The 18,651-nt window shown below is 26.5% G+C and overlaps 2 protein-coding genes across 4 annotated transcripts; both read left to right on the top strand.

Annotated features, from left to right (window-relative positions):
- Nucleotides 1-12,866: 12,866 nt before the first annotated feature.
- LOC123270906 (chymotrypsin inhibitor-like) lies at nucleotides 12,867-13,311 on the top strand. Its single transcript, XM_044737071.1, has 3 exons — nucleotides 12,867-12,925; nucleotides 13,010-13,128; nucleotides 13,190-13,311. Exons 1-3 carry the CDS (start codon nucleotides 12,877-12,879, stop codon nucleotides 13,274-13,276), a joined length of 255 nt encoding a protein of 84 aa, XP_044593006.1. The 5' UTR covers nucleotides 12,867-12,876; the 3' UTR covers nucleotides 13,277-13,311.
- Nucleotides 13,312-14,991: 1,680 nt separating this feature from the next.
- LOC123270720 (cell wall protein RBR3-like) lies at nucleotides 14,992-18,347 on the top strand. Of its 3 annotated transcripts, XM_044736877.1 has the most exons (4): nucleotides 14,992-15,164; nucleotides 17,457-17,673; nucleotides 17,713-17,751; nucleotides 17,824-18,347. In XM_044736877.1, exons 1-4 carry the CDS (start codon nucleotides 15,066-15,068, stop codon nucleotides 18,282-18,284), a joined length of 816 nt encoding a protein of 271 aa, XP_044592812.1. In that variant the 5' UTR covers nucleotides 14,992-15,065; the 3' UTR covers nucleotides 18,285-18,347. The 3 variants fall into 3 exon arrangements, with proteins under 3 accessions (XP_044592812.1, XP_044592810.1, XP_044592811.1); XM_044736875.1 differs by having other exon boundaries at nucleotides 14,993-15,164; nucleotides 17,457-17,751; XM_044736876.1 differs by having other exon boundaries at nucleotides 14,993-15,164; nucleotides 17,457-17,767; nucleotides 17,840-18,347.
- The last annotated feature ends 304 nt before the right edge of the window (nucleotides 18,348-18,651 follow it).

Genomic DNA, 18,651 nt, shown 5'->3' with positions numbered 1-18,651 from the left:
ATTATAAAATCAGCCGGTAGATGGCTACTAGCCTATATACCTCTAATATATCTGAGAAAATATTTTTTTTCATATAAAAAATTCACTACTTTTGGACCATTCTCATATAATTCTTATATCAATCCACAGATTCGGTAGAATCTGGCGCCAAGTTCCGTTCAAATCCGTTGTAAACGGAGCGCCAGACTACCGACTATGTTTACTGTAAGCAGAACGGTATTTTGAGATTGCAAAATTTTATTTAATTCTACGGTACTTCTTGTTCCTAAATTTTATATTATGTCAGTAATTCATGCTTTATTTTACTGATATTAATTAATTATATTCAATTATAAAAATATTAATAATTAATCTACTTGAAATTATTAAATTTTATCAGCACAAACTATAGCAAGCTCGAAAATTTCGATCCTGACTTTTTTTCTATGTAAAAAGTGACATGCCACAGACTAAATAATTCGAGAATGCATGGTAATCTTTCAATAGATGGGAAACTACAGTTGAAAAAATACATTTCACAGCTTGCATCTACATCCACCAGGGTGCGCTAGAATTGTTTTTACATAAACTGTAGCTTCAAGAGGATAGTTTGCTATAAAAAATGCAGCCAACGCGAGATTTAAGTTGGTATCAATTGTAAATTTTTATTATAATTACAAAAAATACTAAAATCCGAACAAAAACAGTTTCACTGTAAAAAAAATTAGGAAAACGGTTGACTCTAAAGGCCATCCCTGCAACTTCCCGCTAATTCCGTTAATACCTGGCAACTTTTTTGAGCTCTTCGAGCTCAAAAGTACAATCTGTGTGTTGTTTTAAGCTCTCCGAGCTCAAAAAGATACCTTTTCTATGCTTTTGAGCTGTTTGAGCTCAAAAGTCTGATAGAAGTTTCATAGAACACTATTTTTTTAATGTTCATACCGCAATAACTTTTGAATGAATGAACCGATTTTTACGCGGTTGGCGGCATTCTACGTAGTTTTTTAAGCCTTATAAATAATTTCTAAGTTTCAATTGGTCAAACTAGAAATTTGGGAGTAACTCTGAAAAAACACTTTTTTCACGATATCTCTCGAACGAATCAACCGATTTTGACCGGATTGGTGGCGATCGACGTGGTTTTTCAAGGTTGAGAGCTGATTAGTTTTTGGAATCGATCGATTGAGCCGTTTAAAAGTTATCCCAAAAAAACCACTTCAGAAAAAATTTTTTTTCCTACTTTTTTTTAGATTTCTCCAAATTTCTCAAAATCTATCGGTCCGAATCGGTTCCAATTAACAGGAAATCTAAGTTTGGCGAAGCCCTTTCGAATGGCACCAACCGCGATGACATCGGTTCAACTGTTCAAAAGTTATAAGAGGTTTACATACTTACACACACACACACACACACATACATACAGACATAGTGACACCCTCGCGGGAATAGTCAGGAAAGCTTCCTAGGACCTCAAAACGTCGAGATCTGATGAAAACTCGATTTTCGAAAAACGGGGTAAAACCAATAACTTCCCGATTTTTGAAAATTTTCAATTTTCTTAGCGGGAAGTTAAAAATCGCGCCAAGTCCACGTTCATAAGACTATTAAGAAAAAAAAAATTTCTTATTTCTTTACAAAAAGATATAAAATAAAAAATTTCAAGCAACCGATATGATTGTATTTGATTTTCGGAAATTAAAAAAAATTTTATTGTAAATTTGAAAATTAAAAGAAAATTTTGGAATGCACTTGGTGTGCGTCATTGTGTATTTCAATTTTTTTAAAGTCCTAGTAAATAGATTTTACGAATTTCATTAAAAGTAAAATATTTTGCAACCACGCACACTAAATACGTTCCAAAATTTTTTTTTTTAATTTTCAAATTTACAATAAAATTTTTTTTAATTTCCGAAAATCAAATACAATCATATCGGTTACTTAAAATTTTTTATTTTATATTTTTTTGTAAAGAAATAAGAAATTTTTTTTTCTTAATAGTCTTATGAACGTGGACTTGGCGCGATGTTTTTTACAGTGAAATTGTTTTTGTACGGATTAATATTACCTCTAGCCAGTGATCCACAGGATATTATTCAATTTTATTTTTACCTATTTATAAAACCATTAAAAATTAATTTAATATCAAATGGTTTGTATGTTATTTCTCAAGATAGTTTACAATTAAAAATTGTTTTTAATTACAAATTAAATTATTTAGAATGTTGATGTGTGTTTATAATAAAATAATTAATTTTACATGGTGATTTTAATTATTGACATTATTTAGCTGCATAAATAAAATGATATATTTGGAAAAAGTTGGATTGTATCTTTAAATATGTCGATCTATAAATTTATTGAATGTATAAATTTATTAAATTTCAATAAATATCTTTAATATTTATTAACAATTAAAAATACTTATTACACAATCAGAAATGATTAATTAAATAACCAGAAATAATTTATTAAATGGGTACTCTATGAATCACTTGTCAAATTTCATTCCTCTCAATTTTAATAAGTTAATTAATTAAGAATGCCATTATTATTCATTTGATTGTGTAAAATAAAATTAGAGATAATTGAATATGCATTATTAAATAATTTTATGGTCTTAAAGTACACCACTCTTAATATATTTCAAGTTATTAATAAATCTTATCATTTAAAAGTAATTAAATCTCAATAAATCATAAATATAGCACATCTTACGATAAGTGATTAATTAATTGATATTTGATAAAAAATCCAAAAATAATTATCAATTTTAGTACAATTTTAAATCTAATTAATAAATAATAAACTTAAATAAAGTGACTAAAATAAAAAAATCTAAAAATAAAAAGAGAATAGAGTTTTGTAAAGTCGAAATAAAATTTTGTTGGACGTTTTCTTTAATATACCCATCGAGAATGTTAAAACAGAATATGTAGTTGAACCGTGAGTCTTTCCGCTCTTGATCTTATGAAAATAGAGTCTCTTCGAAAGTAAAGAATGAGCCAATCTCGCGTATGATCGAGCATTTCGATTTCCCAGAAAAGGAGACACATTATATAGCGTTCGATTATGTACACTGTAGACAAGATGACAGGAGCTGAAAAAAATAATATTTTTTTCATACTATACTTTTTTTTTCGCTTTAATTTTTTTACTTTAAACATCGGGTGCAATCAGACACCCTTGACTCTATATATACGCGTCTGCGAATATAAATGCTTCCCATTTCGTCTATATAATCATGGGAGTGTGAAATTAACCAGGCAATTCTGCAACCAACCGCGACCCTAGCGGCACCAGTACCACCAGCACCACGAATCACTGGAAAACGTTATCGAACCGACGGACGCACGTTTGACCTCGACCGTCCGTTACCAGTCAGCCGTGCCAATAAAAAATCAACTATTTTTTTACTTTTTATTTTAGCTATATTTCAAAATATTCCAATCAATGATATTTTAATGGAATTGATTGAAGAGAAAAACACAAGTAAGTTTAAAAATATTTATTATATGGGTGATTCTCTGTAAGGACGTCTTAAATCTGTACGAAATTGTCCGATCAAATTCTTTTTTATTTTATTAGAAAAAAAATTAACAAGGGCTACAAAACTATCAGCTTAATCATAATAAATAAACACCCGATTTAATTTTTGCTTTTTCGATATTTGTGTGTCTGTTGCTATATAACATCACAGGGGACTGTTTTTTTTTATCAAATTGAGAAAAATCAAGCAAACTATTTCAATGCATTCAACTTTTCAAGTTCTCAATCAATGTTTACATTAATAAGAATAATATTAAGACTTATGGATTGAATTTTATAAATAAATTATAGATAAAAATAGTTGCCAGGGGACTGAGTTTTCAAGTGGCCCAGACACACGTTTCCAGCACAAACGGTGCTTTGGCACTAAATAAAATTCCGATAAAGCGCTAACAGCCCTATGGTTATTAATTCAAGGCTAATTAGATCCTTATAAACCTTACAGAAGGTAAAATAACACGCTGGATTTTTTTTTTGGCTTTGAACTTCTGGCAGGAAACTGTTCTTAAAATGCCTGGGACAAACTTTGGTTCAATGAATTTAATGAAACAAATTAATTTTTGGTACTTTTTATTGAAGAAGATTGTTAGTTAACCAATTAAGTTTATAAACATTATGGACCAAATTATATATTATGGACGAATAACTTAAAATTTAATCTTAAAGTTTTAATTTTGGGACTGGGACAGCCCAGGGGACTGTTATTAAGGTGGTTTACCAATTTATAAGAAAAAAACCAAAATTTATTTCATTTTAATTTTCAATCCTCCAAATAGAAATGTTTTTTTACTTTCGTAATAAATTTTTTTTAGTAACAAAATAACGATTTTTCCAATAAAAAATGCCTGGGACAGCGAAAAACATCCTTACAGTGAATCACCCATATATAAAGTATCAATTATATTTTATAAAAATAAATTTTATTGCTGAAAAATAGAGTTTTGGAACAATTTTAATTTTATTTGGAATAAATATAATTATATTAGATACATGTGTTTATTAACATCACCACAAGCGTTGCTTTAATACCAGCCATCTTTAATTAATAAAAGAGTAAAAAGTAAAACTGCAGTTATCTAAGAAAGTTATTTACACTGTAATCACTTATTGAGATTTTCAAGAAAAATTACTATTTTTGTTTGACATAATTCGTATTTTAATTAATTTTTTATTAATTTTGCTTGTCTTAAAAAATAAAAAACGCTCTTTTAACTATACTGCAGTTAATCTGTAGGAAAAATTTAAATGAAACTATTATTGTAAAAATTCAATTATTTGACAATTAATGCATAAATTTAAAAAAAAAATTAATTTTAGCTCAAAAAAATTTTTTTTATTAGTATTTATATTTTATGCTCATATAATATCCATTGGGTAATGAATCACTAATAGATTTTTCAATCAGATCGTATAAATATGAAAGTCAAATAGACAAACTGAAAACTAAGAAGGGGTAACCATTTATATGGCTGTAATGTAGAAAAAAAAAAAAAAAAATAGAGTAGGGGTTTGAAGTAAGCAGAAAGTCGGATAATCAAAGCGAGGTATTGTAATTATGCTAACAGCTCTCGCTGGTTTTAGAGCTTTCTGATGTGGTTGAATGTTATCTTTCTCTTACATATTTTATTCATCCATCCATTCGTCGCTCGGTCTACTCTTTTTATCTGAAACAGTTCCCGCACCTGCCGTCCTCTTCTCAAATTCATTCCTAGTTTATATAACTTCTCCGTTCTACCCTTACTACCTGCAAAATGTATGTATATATATATATTTCCTCGTCCACTTATTAATATTACCATCGGTTTTCAACAACGCGCTTCATCTTCGCGTTACTCATCTACTTGAGCATTTCGCCGATACCTTTGTCCCTCTATATATATGTATATATACTCGCTCGTTACTTATACTTTTGAAAAAGTTTCATTCCGGAAAAAAAACACTTTTCTTATTTAAAAAAAAAAATAATAATAATAAATTAAACCATTGGACAAATTGTGAATCTCGAGGTACTCATGAATAACTTATCGGAGTTTATTTCTCTCCATTTGGATAAGTTAATTAATTAAGAAATTAATGGTAATTCTTTTTATTCCGTCAAGTTTAATTAGAGGTTGTTAAATATGGATTATTTTATTTAAATATTTTATCGTTTTTAAATCACTTGAAATTTATATTTAATTATTGTAATTAATTTTGTCACTTAAAATTTATTTGTAGAGGTATTTAATTAAATTAAATTATTTATATTTAGGAAATTTTTATCAGTAAAATTATACACTGATAGAAGGATTTAGTTATATTTAATAAGATTTAGTGATAGTTACTAAATGATTTAGTAACAAACCTTTAATTACCAAATATTTAGTAATAGTTACTAAATAATTTATTAAAGCCCATTGCCACCAAATAAATATTTAGTATGAACAAATGATTTATTGCTTCGCAATAAATCGTTTATTGCTATTAAACAAATTAATTTTTTAACTAATTTTACCGTATAACCTAACTTTTGTTACTAAAAATAAATCAAAATAATTAAAATAAATAATTTTAAGTAAAAATATAAGATATTATAAAGAAAATAATCTCATTAAATAATTATTTTTTATTTCAGACATTTATAAAATTTTAAATTAAACAACTTTTTAACATATCAATAATAGACTAATTGAACAAATTTAAACTAAACTCCACTGAGAAATTACTTATAAGCCATTTGGGAGGATGTGTCTTTTCAAAGGCAAGATAAATCTCCCAAAATTCGAGCTCAATAAAATAATCTCAGTCAGTTAATAGATTATGTATGACATTGAAATTAAAGCATTGCCATCTACCGACAATACTTACCAAACAAATATTTAGTAACTACTACTAAATATTATTTGGTGGAAACAAATATTTATTTTTATATAATAAGGCTTTGTTTATATTAATATAATTTATTTAGAATAAAAAAATAATTTATTAAACCGTAACAAATAATATTGATGGGTAAAAAATATTTTTTTCTCCCAAATAAATGACTAAAAATTTTTTTACTAAATCAGCCCTAGCGGTTTTGTAAATGCCGAAAAAATGTCGCAATTATACAGTATTAATGCGGTATTTTTTTAGCATTTTTTCGGTTGTTTTGGTCAGTTTTTTTATCCAAAAATTACGGAACATTTACCGTAAAAATAAGATACATTTACGCTGAAAATGCGGCATATTTACGGTAATAAGGCGGTAAAATGACTGTATTAAAACCATATTTAAAAAATGGTGTCAAATTAAATAACGCTCGGACTGGGATTCGAACCTAGAACCTCCTGAGGACATGTCGGCTACTCTACCATTTGAGCTACCCGGTCTGTACCATATTGTTTTGTTGCTTATTCTATATACATTAAGCCACACCGTCCATCTTACGATAAGCATATTTAAAATTAAATAATATAATTATATATGTAAAACAATATAACTTTTCGATTTTAGAAAATTTGCAATTTTCTAAGTGAGAAATTAAAAATTGAAATTAAAATTAGAATATATTTACTTAACATATGTATTATTTTATATTAATTATCGCTAAATACCTAATTAAAAAATAATATTCTACATATTTTTTATTCAAAAACAGTATTTGTTATTGCAAAGTAGCGATGGAGAATAAAAAGCAAAATTTGAAATTTTTCATTTTATTCATTTCTAACATAGAAGTGAACTAAAAATAAAACTAAATCTTTAATAATTTTCCATTATGTCAGAAAATATTCGGCAAAATTACTGTATTATTACGGTAATTATTTGGAATTTTTTGGGTAAAATTTGGGCATTAATGCGGTAATTGTATAGTATATTTTTGGTAACTGTACAGCATAAGTGCAGTATATATACTGGATAACTACAGTATAAAAACTGGCCAAAACAACTATAGTTTGACTGCATTATTACCGAACTATAACGGTAAATATACGGCATGAGCATAAATGCCGAAAAATTACGGTATTTTTACGGCATTATTGAAACCGCGAGGGAGTTTATTACTCCGTACTTAATCCTTCTATCAGTGGAGAAATTTTAAAATTTGGTTAAAATTTTTAATATTACGGCGAAAATCTTGGTCTTATAAAATTTTTAAACAAAAATAATATTTAATCTTATAAAAAATGTTCCTTATGATTTAAAAAAAAAACCAAAATTTTCAAATTCTAAAATTAAAATTCACAATAAAAGGTTAAAATTTTTTTTTAATAATTATAAATGTTACTTTTATAATTACGATGAAATTATAGATCTTAAGGAACTAACATAAGCGTTTTTTATAAAATTAAATTTTACACTTTTGTTTAAAAAAATTTTCTATAGAATCAATATTTTAGTCTTCATATCAAAAATTCGTTATTTTTATATAACAAAGCTTTGATTATATTAATAAAATTTATTTAGAATAAAAAAATAATTTATTAAACCGTAACAAATAATATTGATGGGTAAAAAATATTTTTTTCTTCCCAAATTAATGCCTAAAAATTTTCTTACTAAATCAGTTTATTTATAATATGAAAATAAATATAGTGTTTGATATAAAAATAAAAATAACTTTGTAAATTCTCTGGATAATGTTATGGGTATATGATACGGATGGATCATTTTGAGCTTATAGTAATGTTGGATATCAAAACTACCCAAACTGGGAAACTAGGAAACTACTGAACAATGTCACTTGAGGGCCATTTACAGAAAGTAGACTTTTTAAAAAGTTACTTTAAAGTTTTAAGTATAAAGAGGATAAACGATGATAAAATTTAGCATTGATTATCAATTCAAATTTTACGATAATAATAAACTAAACTAACTTTGATTTTATAACCGGGAATAATTTTCAATTTATACATGTTATTGATGCATATAATTAAAATTTATAATAGATTTTTCATAAAAGTTTGTCAATATAATTTACTAATACACTGTCTTAAATAATTTAAAAGTTAATGGTGTATATTTAGATGTGTAGTATGTATTAAAACAGATGTATCATCCTTCCCCTTTTCATCTTAGTCGGATATCCATTTTAGAGTAACCCTCGTGAATTAATTCTTCATCGCTTATTTATATCTGTATGGGGTTGAATAAAAACCTCGTATATTTCTAAACTTATCACTTTTTTTCATCGTTATCATTTTTCACTTTTGGTTAATAAAATTTTAATATATATTTTACGTTTTTTTATTTCGAATAATTTTCCCTAAGATTAATCGTAATACTTAAACACTAATTTTATATTTTATATCGTGAATCATGATTTATTGTTATCGGATATATATCTATGAGATAAAACTTTGAATTTTATTTGATAGATTTATTAGTTTTATCGCTTTGATATTGATTGATTAATTACGAGATTAAGAAATATTTTATTATTATTAAAAATGAAATTTTTAACTCAGTATTAAATCATTCTTGCGACAAGTTTAAATTTTGTTTTATAAAATTAAAAATTAACAATTTAATTATTTATAATTTATTTTACAAAGTATTTATTACTAAAATTAATATTTTACGAATTTTGAATATTTTTATAGTGACTATACAATAATTTTTCATTTTTTTATTGACCATATCGGCAACTAAATAAAAAAATTATTAATTATTAAATTATATAAATGAAAGTTAAATGATCTGAAAAATAAAAAGTATTTAGTTTGTTTTATTAAGGTACTTGAGGGTAATAAGGCCCAAATGACAGAAATTATATTTAAAATACTCTTGTAGAAATCTTGCACAGAAATGTCGCAAGTTTAAATTTTGTTTTATAAAATCAAAAGTTAACAATTCAAAATTTAATTATTTATAATTCATTTTAAAAAGTAATTTTTGCTAAAATTAATATTTGAAGAATTTTGGATATTTTTATTGTTACTATACAAAATTTTTCATTTTTTTATTGACCATATCGGCAACTAAATAAATTATTAATTATTAAATTGTACAAATGAAAGTTAAATGATCTGAAAAATAAAAAATATTTAGTTTGTTTGATTAAGGTACTTAAGGGTAATAAGGCCCAAATGACAGAAATTATATTTAAAATACTCTTGTAGAAATCTTGGATAGAAATGTCGCAAGTTTAAATTTTGTTTTATAAAATAAAAAATTAATAATTATTTATAATTCATTTTAAAAAGTAATTTTTTCTAAAATTAATATTTGAAGAATTTTGGGTATTTTTATAATGACTGTACATTAATTTTTTATTTTTTTTATTGACCATATCGGCAACTAAATAAATAAATTATTAATTATTGAATTGTATAAATGAAAGTTAAATGATCTGAAAAATAAAAAATATTTAGTTTGTTTAATTAAGGTACTTGAGGGTAATAAGGCCCAAGTGACAGAAATAATATTTAAAATAACGGCTCTTGCTAAAGGCTACTCTAGTAGAAGTGTCTTGGATAGAAATGTCTTGACAAGTTTATAGAGTCCCGATAGGACGTTCCCTGTCTTGTAGATTTAATCATCCTAAATATGCTAAAGTACCGCTGAACAATTTATAAAAAAGGATTTGAGTAAATGGTAAGCATTTGTTTATTATTTTACATTTTATTATTTAAAATGATCCTTTTAATGTTTATCTTAATCTTAAAAACGTATTGTTGGTAAATTTAAGCGATGATTAATCTCTAATACCTATTTTATTAAGTACAGTTCAACTATTTCATGTTACTCCATATTTCAAAAAGTTAGGTTGGCTAAAGCTTGCAATGAGAAGAGACTATTTCATTGCTTGTCTGTTTTATAAGGAAATTCGACTAAATTATCGGCAGCTATTCGGCTCAAAACTAGACTTTTTGCCTGTAGCACTGCGTAGAGGTGATGTCCGACAAGATTATCTTCGTATACCGCAGGCTAATTGTGTCATGTATGATAATTCATTCTTAATTCATGGCATACGTATGTGGAATGCACTGCCAGCTGAGACTGTGGCTGTAGATAATTTGGTTGAATTTAAAAATGCCTGCTTCAATCACTCTTTTGAACATGACAATTAACAATTGCAATCTTTATTTTGGATCTTATTTAAATATTTTTTCTTGTAGAATTATTATGACTTTAAATTAAGTTATTTGTTTGCATTAAATAATCTATTTGGATTTTATAACATTTGAAATTAAATCTAATTGTAAACCTTTAATTAGTTAAGTAATCTTGTAACCTATGTAAACCAATGTAATTTAAATATTGATAGCTTTGAGGGAGCTTAGGTTCCAGAGCCAAATAAATTTTTTATCTATCTATCTATCTATCTATTTCCAGTACACTGTAAAAAAAAACCGGTGTGAGTCTATGCGGTGTACGGTGTTAAAAATTCCGGTGTTAAATTCAACACCGAAATCGGTGTAGCAGTAACACCGGTCGCGGTGTAAATATTTTTTTTCGGTGTTAAATCGGTGTTATAAATTTTCCGGTTTTGATAATATTTTAACTAACACAATTTTTATAATTAAACTTTTTATGTTTAATAATTGAAAATAAATAATCAAAAAAAGTTAATATTTAATTTAGAAAGTTTAAAATAATAAAATATAAAGTAGATAAAAGTTTTTGATTAAAATGAATACACTGTAACAAATTTCGATGTAAAAATGGACCCAGAGCATTTTACACGGCCGTGTAGTGTGAAATAATGGTGTGAAATTCTCTCGGAGTAAATTTTCGATCCGTGTTACTTTAACACCATTATTAAAGGACAATTTTAGGACATCATATAGATAATCGGAAACTCTAAAATAGTGGATTTTAATAATTATTTCATAACTTTTAAGTATTTTTTTTAAGATTTTCGGAATACTTCTAAGATAATTTTAGAATCAATGCAATTTATTTGAAGCAATTTAATTGAAATTTTGTCCTTAAATCTTATGTGGAACCTTTTTTGAATAATCTTAAAACATTTTTTTAACTATTTGAGAACAAATTTTGAATACATTTGAGACATTTTTCGGATATTTTTGAGACAATTTTGGAACATTTTTTGGACAGTTTTAGAGTGTTTTTACAACAAATTTGAAACATTTTTAGAACAATTTTGAACGTTTTTTAAATGATTTTTATGTAGATAATTTATTTCTGCACAGCTGTAAATTTGTCATGTTTAAAACATCTATTATATTATGAGAAACATCATGGTTACGATAAAAATAATTATTATATTGTTTCTAAACATTTAATATTGTAAATACTATTTAACTTGTTGTATAACATTCATTAAATCGATTTCTGAGTAATTTTATAAATTGAAAATTCTTAAATAAATGTTACTTGTCTCAATTTGATAAATATTGAATATTAATTGTGTTTTATGGATCATGTAATATTCATACTCCGATACGGTGTAAATTTATTCTACTGTTACACCAGTATTACACCGGTTTAATACCGCAAAAGAGCACCGCTACACTGGTGTTAATACACAGGTGTTACATAGCGGTGTTAAAATGAGTCCATTTTAACACCGCTTTTTTTACAGTGTATGTTTAACCCTAGGGCCTTATTACCCCACCTAAAATAACGCATATTCTGGTTTTTGTAAAAGTTTAGTTTGTTAATGATAAAAATCACCATTACTTCATTATATTTAAATGTATTAAAATGAAGGTTATTGATACATTCCGATAATTAAATATAATATTCTAGATTTTCTTTAAAATCTTCCTTATTACCCTTCGGTACCTTGTGTCAATTTTACTGAAATAATAAAATTTCTTAACGAGATTTAATAATGATATTAAAGGCGTATCTTCTGGTGTTTGCAAGTAAAAGCCTCGATGTAAACTTTAGAGAAGTGGAAGAACCCATGCGTAAGGGAATTCGCAAAATACCAGGATCCAAGCCAGCTGTTAGTGGATTCTGGATTTGATCCGAGTTCCCCACCTTTAAATCTTCCTATCTTCGTATCTTCCTACTGGTAGGTGGATTTACCTCAGGATTTTACGAGAATAACGCATAACTAGTGCATATCGACTCGTTAACTCACAACTATTCCTCAGATCTTCGTAGCTTACAAACCCAACAACTTCCCACCCCTCCTACTGTACTTATATAACCACCTTATTCATTACAATTTTTATTATTAAATACTTTCTTTTTATTTTTATTATTCTTACTAATACTTGCACTTAAATAAATATTAATACAATTAATTAATATTATTATTTTTTCTTATTATTGTATTGTATTTAAATAAAAACAAACAAATTCATAAATTTATCTTTGTTACATAATTTAACAATTGCAATAACAATACTTAGCATATAAATATAAAATATAATTACTCGCATTATTTATTTTATTATTAAAAATTAAACAATGACTCGTCGATTAATTTATCTTTTGTTCGTCTTTCTTGCAATTACATATCAGTATTAATTAATATAATTAATTAAATTAATATATAATGTTATTTATTACTTTACTAAATGAATTATTTAAAAAATTATAGATGTTAATTGCGCTAAAGGATGTTCAAAGCACGAAGAGATGAACAATTGCGGAAGTCTCTGTGAGCCTAGCTGCTCAAATCAATTTCCTGACTGCGGATCTGGTCCTAGTGTTCCTCCGGTAACTTTTTTTTTTTAATTATATATTTACTGCTATTATTATTATTTTGAAACTTTTTTAGTCTTGCGGTCCGAGACCGATGAGAGGATGTCGTTGCCAAAGTGGTTTCTTCAGAAAAGACAATGGAAAATGTTCTAAGAAGTGTTAATTTCTTCAAACTTAAACATCCTACAATAACAACTAGCAACGTTGCAGTCACTACGTGACTGCTGTAATTTGTAAAATATAAATAAATAAAATTTTGGTTTATTAAATAATGAATTATTGTTAAATTGCACTGTGCTTTCTTAAATATTGACGTTTTTAAGGATGTAAGCTCATCTTGGTGTTTCACTCATCAAAAGCTTTCATTTGAGTACCCACATGCATTTTTTATATATTTTTTATATATACATATATATTTTGAAGATATAACCTCATCCCGATGTTACACTCATCAAGAGCTTTCATTTGAGTACCCACTTGCATGTTTTATATATTTTTCATATGTACATATATATAATATATATAAATATATAAAATATATAAAAAATTGATGTGGGTACTCAAATGAAAGGTCTCGATAAGTGTAATCTCAGGATGAGCTTATTTCTTTAAGAATGTCAATAGTTCACCAGATACAAGGTCATTTTTTAATTACTGACATATTTTAAGATATAAGCTCATCCCGATGTTACACTCATCAAGAGCTTTCATTTAACTACCCACATGCATTTTTGATATATTTTTCATACATAAATATACGAATATATATAAATACATAAATATATAAGAAATTGATGTGGGTACTCAAATAAAAGGTCTTGATGAGTATAACATCAAGATGAGCTTATATATCTTTAAAAATGTCAATATTTCACAAAATACAAGGTCATTTCTTAAGTATTGACATTTTTTAAGATATAAGCTCATCCCGATGTTACACTCATCAAGAGCTTTCATTTAACTACCCACATGCATTTTTGATATATTTTTCATATATAAATATATATAAATATATGAATATATATAAATATATAAGAAATTGATGTGGGTACTCAAATGAAAGGTCTTGATGAGTATAACATCAGGATGAGCTTATATATCTTTAAAAATGTCAATATTTCACAAAATACAAAGTCATTTCTTAAGCATTGATATTTTTTAAGATATAAGTTCATCCCGATGTTACACTCATTAAAAGCTTTCATTTGAGTACCCACTTGCATTTTTGATATATTTTTCATATATATATATATATATATATATATATATATATATATATATATATATATATATATATATATATATATATATATATGTATATATAAATATATAAAATATATAAAATACATGAAAAATTGATGTGGGTACTCAAATGAAAGGTTTCGATGATTGTAACATCAGGATGAGCTTATATCTTTAAAAATGTCAATATTTCACAAGATACAAGGTCATTTCTTAATTATGTATCTAGAGATAATTTTCTAATGCAGCTTAAATACTTATAATAAATTGACACAAAATTTTTCTTATTCTTTTAATAATATATTGTCAAAAAAAATATATGTCAATAATTATAATAGATGACGACACGGTTCATCAATAAATAATAAATAATGACGTAAATTGATTAGTAAATTGAGTTATTGTGATTAATTGCCAACAAATTGAAGGTAAATTAAAATAATAATAGCGGCAAGTGGATCAATAAGTAAGTTATTATCGGTTGATTTATTTAGCAACTGGTGATACCTATTGTGTATCTTCTATTCATTATTATATCTTTATTCATCGAAACGCGGAAGTTGATAGTTTGCATGGTTATTGACAACTGGGGTAGAGTATATAAACAGGTATAGTCCTCGACGTTAACGTTAGAAACATACCAGTTAATATCTGCTCGCTAATATAATATTTATTATTTATTATTTATTATTTGTTGTAATAATAAAATAATGAAATTTAAATATATTTTAGTTTTATGTCTAGTGGGGGTGGGCGAGCTTGCAAGTGGTGCGAAAATTTTCGGAGGTGCTAGTATCGATTCTCAGGCTGTAAGTGTTTTTTTTTTTTTAACTTTTATTTTAAATTATTCAATTCAATAAACAAACTTTTAATTGAATTAAATTTTTAATTAAATATCGAGTGTACTCTATTGTTGTTGTTGTTATTTTTACTTCCTGTTAGAAGACATTCTAATATATATATATATAGTATCAATTGGATACGAAAAAAAACTTTAGTTTGAAAGTTTTTTCTTTGAATTAATTAAGCAGCCTATAGTAATAGAAGAATTTGTTAAAATTATTTATAATAATTTTAATAATAAAAGAATTATTAAAATTAAATAAGTCACATTATATTAAATAGTATACTAATAATAGAGAATAATACTAGATAATAAATATTATACTAATTCTTAGTTAAGAAATATTAATTAGAAAGTCAGCCGGTAGATGGCTACTAGCCTATGTACCTCGATTATATCTGAGAAAATAATTTTTTTTCGTATAAAAAATTCACTACTTCCGGACAATTCTCATATAATTCTTATATCAATTATTATCTTTAGCCAGTGATCCACAGGATATTCAATTTTATTTTGACCTATTTATAAAACCATTAAAAATTTATTTAATATTAAATGGTTTTTATGTTACTTCTCAAGATAGTTTATAATTAAAAATTGTTTTTAATTAAAAATTAAAGTATTTAGAATGTTGATGTGTTTATAATAAAATAATTAATTTTATATGGTGATTTTAATTATTGACATTATTTAGCTATATAAATAAAATGATATATTTGAAAAAAATTGGATTGTATCTTTAAATATGTCGATCTATAAATTTATTAAATTTCAATAAATATATCTTCAATCTTAATATATATTTATTAACAATTAAAAATACTTAAGGTAAAAGCCCCAATAGATGATCACGTACCAGTATATGATCACTCCATGTATTGCACGCCTCACAGCGCGAAGCGCGTGAGGTTGTGCTTTATACTCGACTCGTCAAGGTCAAGCAATTTTGTGATCTTTAAATGTCTCTATCACAACCATATTACACTTATACAATAATATAAGTAGATGTACACCGAAAAACACTTAAATTGAACCATCTTTTACTTTCTAAAATCATTTCATGTTGCTATTTTGAAAAAAAAAAACGTTTTGAAAAAAATTTTACGTGGACGTCCAGATGTCACCCCATTTTGGATGTACCAATTATTACTCCCGAATAAATTGATATTTCAAGACCGGACTTTTTTTATTAGTTTACGAATGCGATGAACTGGGTCCTTATTTCATATCAGTAGCCTAGTTTACGTATTTTTTTTTTTAAATTGAATTATTATTAAAATTTATTACGATATAACCGTACAAAGACAAACGAATTTTTCTTATTTGTCACGTGAAAACTATGGCGCCACTTGATAAAGCTAGATTTTTTTAGACTGCGTGCGCATATAACAAGAAAAAAGGGCGCTGATATTTAAAAAAAAAAAAAATACTCTGAAAGAAATTACTTAACTATAATTTTCTTTTTTTTTATCAGTTACACAATTTATTTTTTCTTAAAAAATGAATGAGTGTTATGAGGCGTGCACTTTTGGATTTTCCAAACTTTTTGTATATCTATATTCATAAATATAGGTATACAAATACATGGAGTGATCATATACTGGTACATGATCATCTATTGGGGCTTTTACCTTATTACATATTAAGAAATGATTTATTAAATAACAAGAAATTTTAATAGAAATAAATATTTGTTACTATTAAAGAATATTTCTTAGTTAAGAAATATTAATTAGAAAGTCAGCCGGTAGATGGCTACTAGCCTATGTACCTCGATTATATCTGAGAAAATAATTTTTTTTCGTATAAAAAATTCACTACTTTTGGACAATTTTCATATAATTCTTATATCAATTATTACCTATAGCCAGTGATCCATAGGATATTCAATTTTATTTTGACCTATTTATAAAACCATTAAAAATTTATTTAATATCAAATGGTTTGTATGTTACTTCTCAAGATAGTTTACAATTAAAAATTGTTTTTAATTACAAATTAAATTATTTAGAATGTTGATGTGTGTTTATAATAAAATAATTAATTTTATATGGTGATTTTAATTATTGACATTATTTAGCTATATAAATAAAATGATATATTTGGAAAAAATTGGATTGTATCTTTAAATATATCGATCTATAAATTTATTAAATTTCAATAAATATATTCTCAATCAATATATATTTATTAACAATTAAAAATACTTATTACATATTAAGAAATAATATTAAATTTTTCAATTTTAATATTGTAGGCTGGAGTCCAAGCTGGATTGACATTCCCAAAAATTCCAGGACTCAACAGTCCAATATTCGGTATAAGTATCCTTCCAACTGCATCATCAAATAACACTTGGGACGTTTTCAACAATTTGTTCCCCCGAATCTTATCAAACGACAATGATAGTCTTTCTTCAGACGGAAATCGAAACGGCAACACCTCTATTGGTCAAAATCAACAAGGCACCACCACCACCTCTTCGTCAAACCAAATCGAAACTAGTACCACCCCTTCTTCAAATCAAAACGAAACTACTACCACCCCTTCGTCTAACCAAAGCAGTACCACTACGCAAAGGAGTACTACTACCCAAAGCAGTTCTACTACGCAAAGGAGTACTACTACCCAAAGCAGTTCTACTACGCAAAGCAGCGTATCATCATTCATAAAACGAGCCTTGACATCAATGCTACCTAACATAAATTCACTGGTACCAACCTTAAGAAACCTAACAGGCAACATAACGCTTCCTTCAATCCAAGGTCCACCTTCGCTAGATTCTCTTCCGCAAATTCCTGGACTGTCAGACGCGATAGCAGAAGCCCGTGAACATGTAAGAATAGCTTTGAACGCAACTGGGGACTTTGTTGATGGAATAGAAACAGCTTTGCAGCAAGCTTTACAAAGCAACAATCCCACCGAAGCAGTTCGGACTTTGGTCAACACCATTTTGAATGCTTACTTGGTAGTCGCTCAAAATTGCCCGATGATTGTCGTTGGAACTCGCGTGCTCAGAGAGGGAATCAGGTTGGCTGGTGAGGTCGCCAGATCCGCTCGCAATATTGTATTTGGAACTCAATAATTATCTTAATTTCACTTGTTGCATTCAAGGCTATTATAATAAATAATTGAATAATTCATTAAATTAACTCTTTTTTTTTTTTATAATAGACATCCTTTTGAAAATAAAATATTCCTGCACTGATAGAAAAAATGACTTGATTAAAGAAAAACTTTTTCTTCAAAATGTCATTGTTGTTTTAAGTAATTAAATTCACTTAACTTAAGAAATAGATTCTCGAATCAAGAAACTTGGTTGTTTTAAAATAAGATATATACAACTGTCGCCCAAGAATTTCTTTCTCGAGGATTTAGATAGACGGTAACGTTGGTTCAAGATATTACCGACCTGTTCCAAGTATGGCGCCACTCCACAATTAACCTATTAT

Source organism: Cotesia glomerata, linkage group LG8 (genome assembly GCF_020080835.1).
Source record: "Cotesia glomerata isolate CgM1 linkage group LG8, MPM_Cglom_v2.3, whole genome shotgun sequence".
Lineage (NCBI taxonomy): Eukaryota > Metazoa > Arthropoda > Insecta > Hymenoptera > Braconidae > Cotesia > Cotesia glomerata.
The sequence above is the reverse complement of the archived record's forward strand: the minus strand, read 5'-3'. Positions and strand labels throughout refer to the sequence as shown.

Excerpts from the sequence above, each read along its gene's own strand:
- LOC123270720 (XM_044736875.1), top strand. The coding sequence starts at position 15,066 with ATGAAATTTAAATATATTTTAGTTTTATGTCTAGTGGGGGTGGGCGAG. Across the intron at positions 15,165-17,456 it reads CTAGTATCGATTCTCAGGCT|GCTGGAGTCCAAGCTGGATT; the intron begins GTAAGTGTTTTT and ends TTAATATTGTAG. Across the intron at positions 17,752-17,823 it reads AACTACTACCACCCCTTCGT|CTACCCAAAGCAGTTCTACT; the intron begins CTAACCAAAGCA and ends AAAGGAGTACTA.
- LOC123270906 (XM_044737071.1), top strand. The coding sequence starts at position 12,877 with ATGACTCGTCGATTAATTTATCTTTTGTTCGTCTTTCTTGCAATTACA. Across the intron at positions 12,926-13,009 it reads CGTCTTTCTTGCAATTACAT|ATGTTAATTGCGCTAAAGGA; the intron begins ATCAGTATTAAT and ends AAAAAATTATAG. Across the intron at positions 13,129-13,189 it reads CTGGTCCTAGTGTTCCTCCG|TCTTGCGGTCCGAGACCGAT; the intron begins GTAACTTTTTTT and ends AAACTTTTTTAG.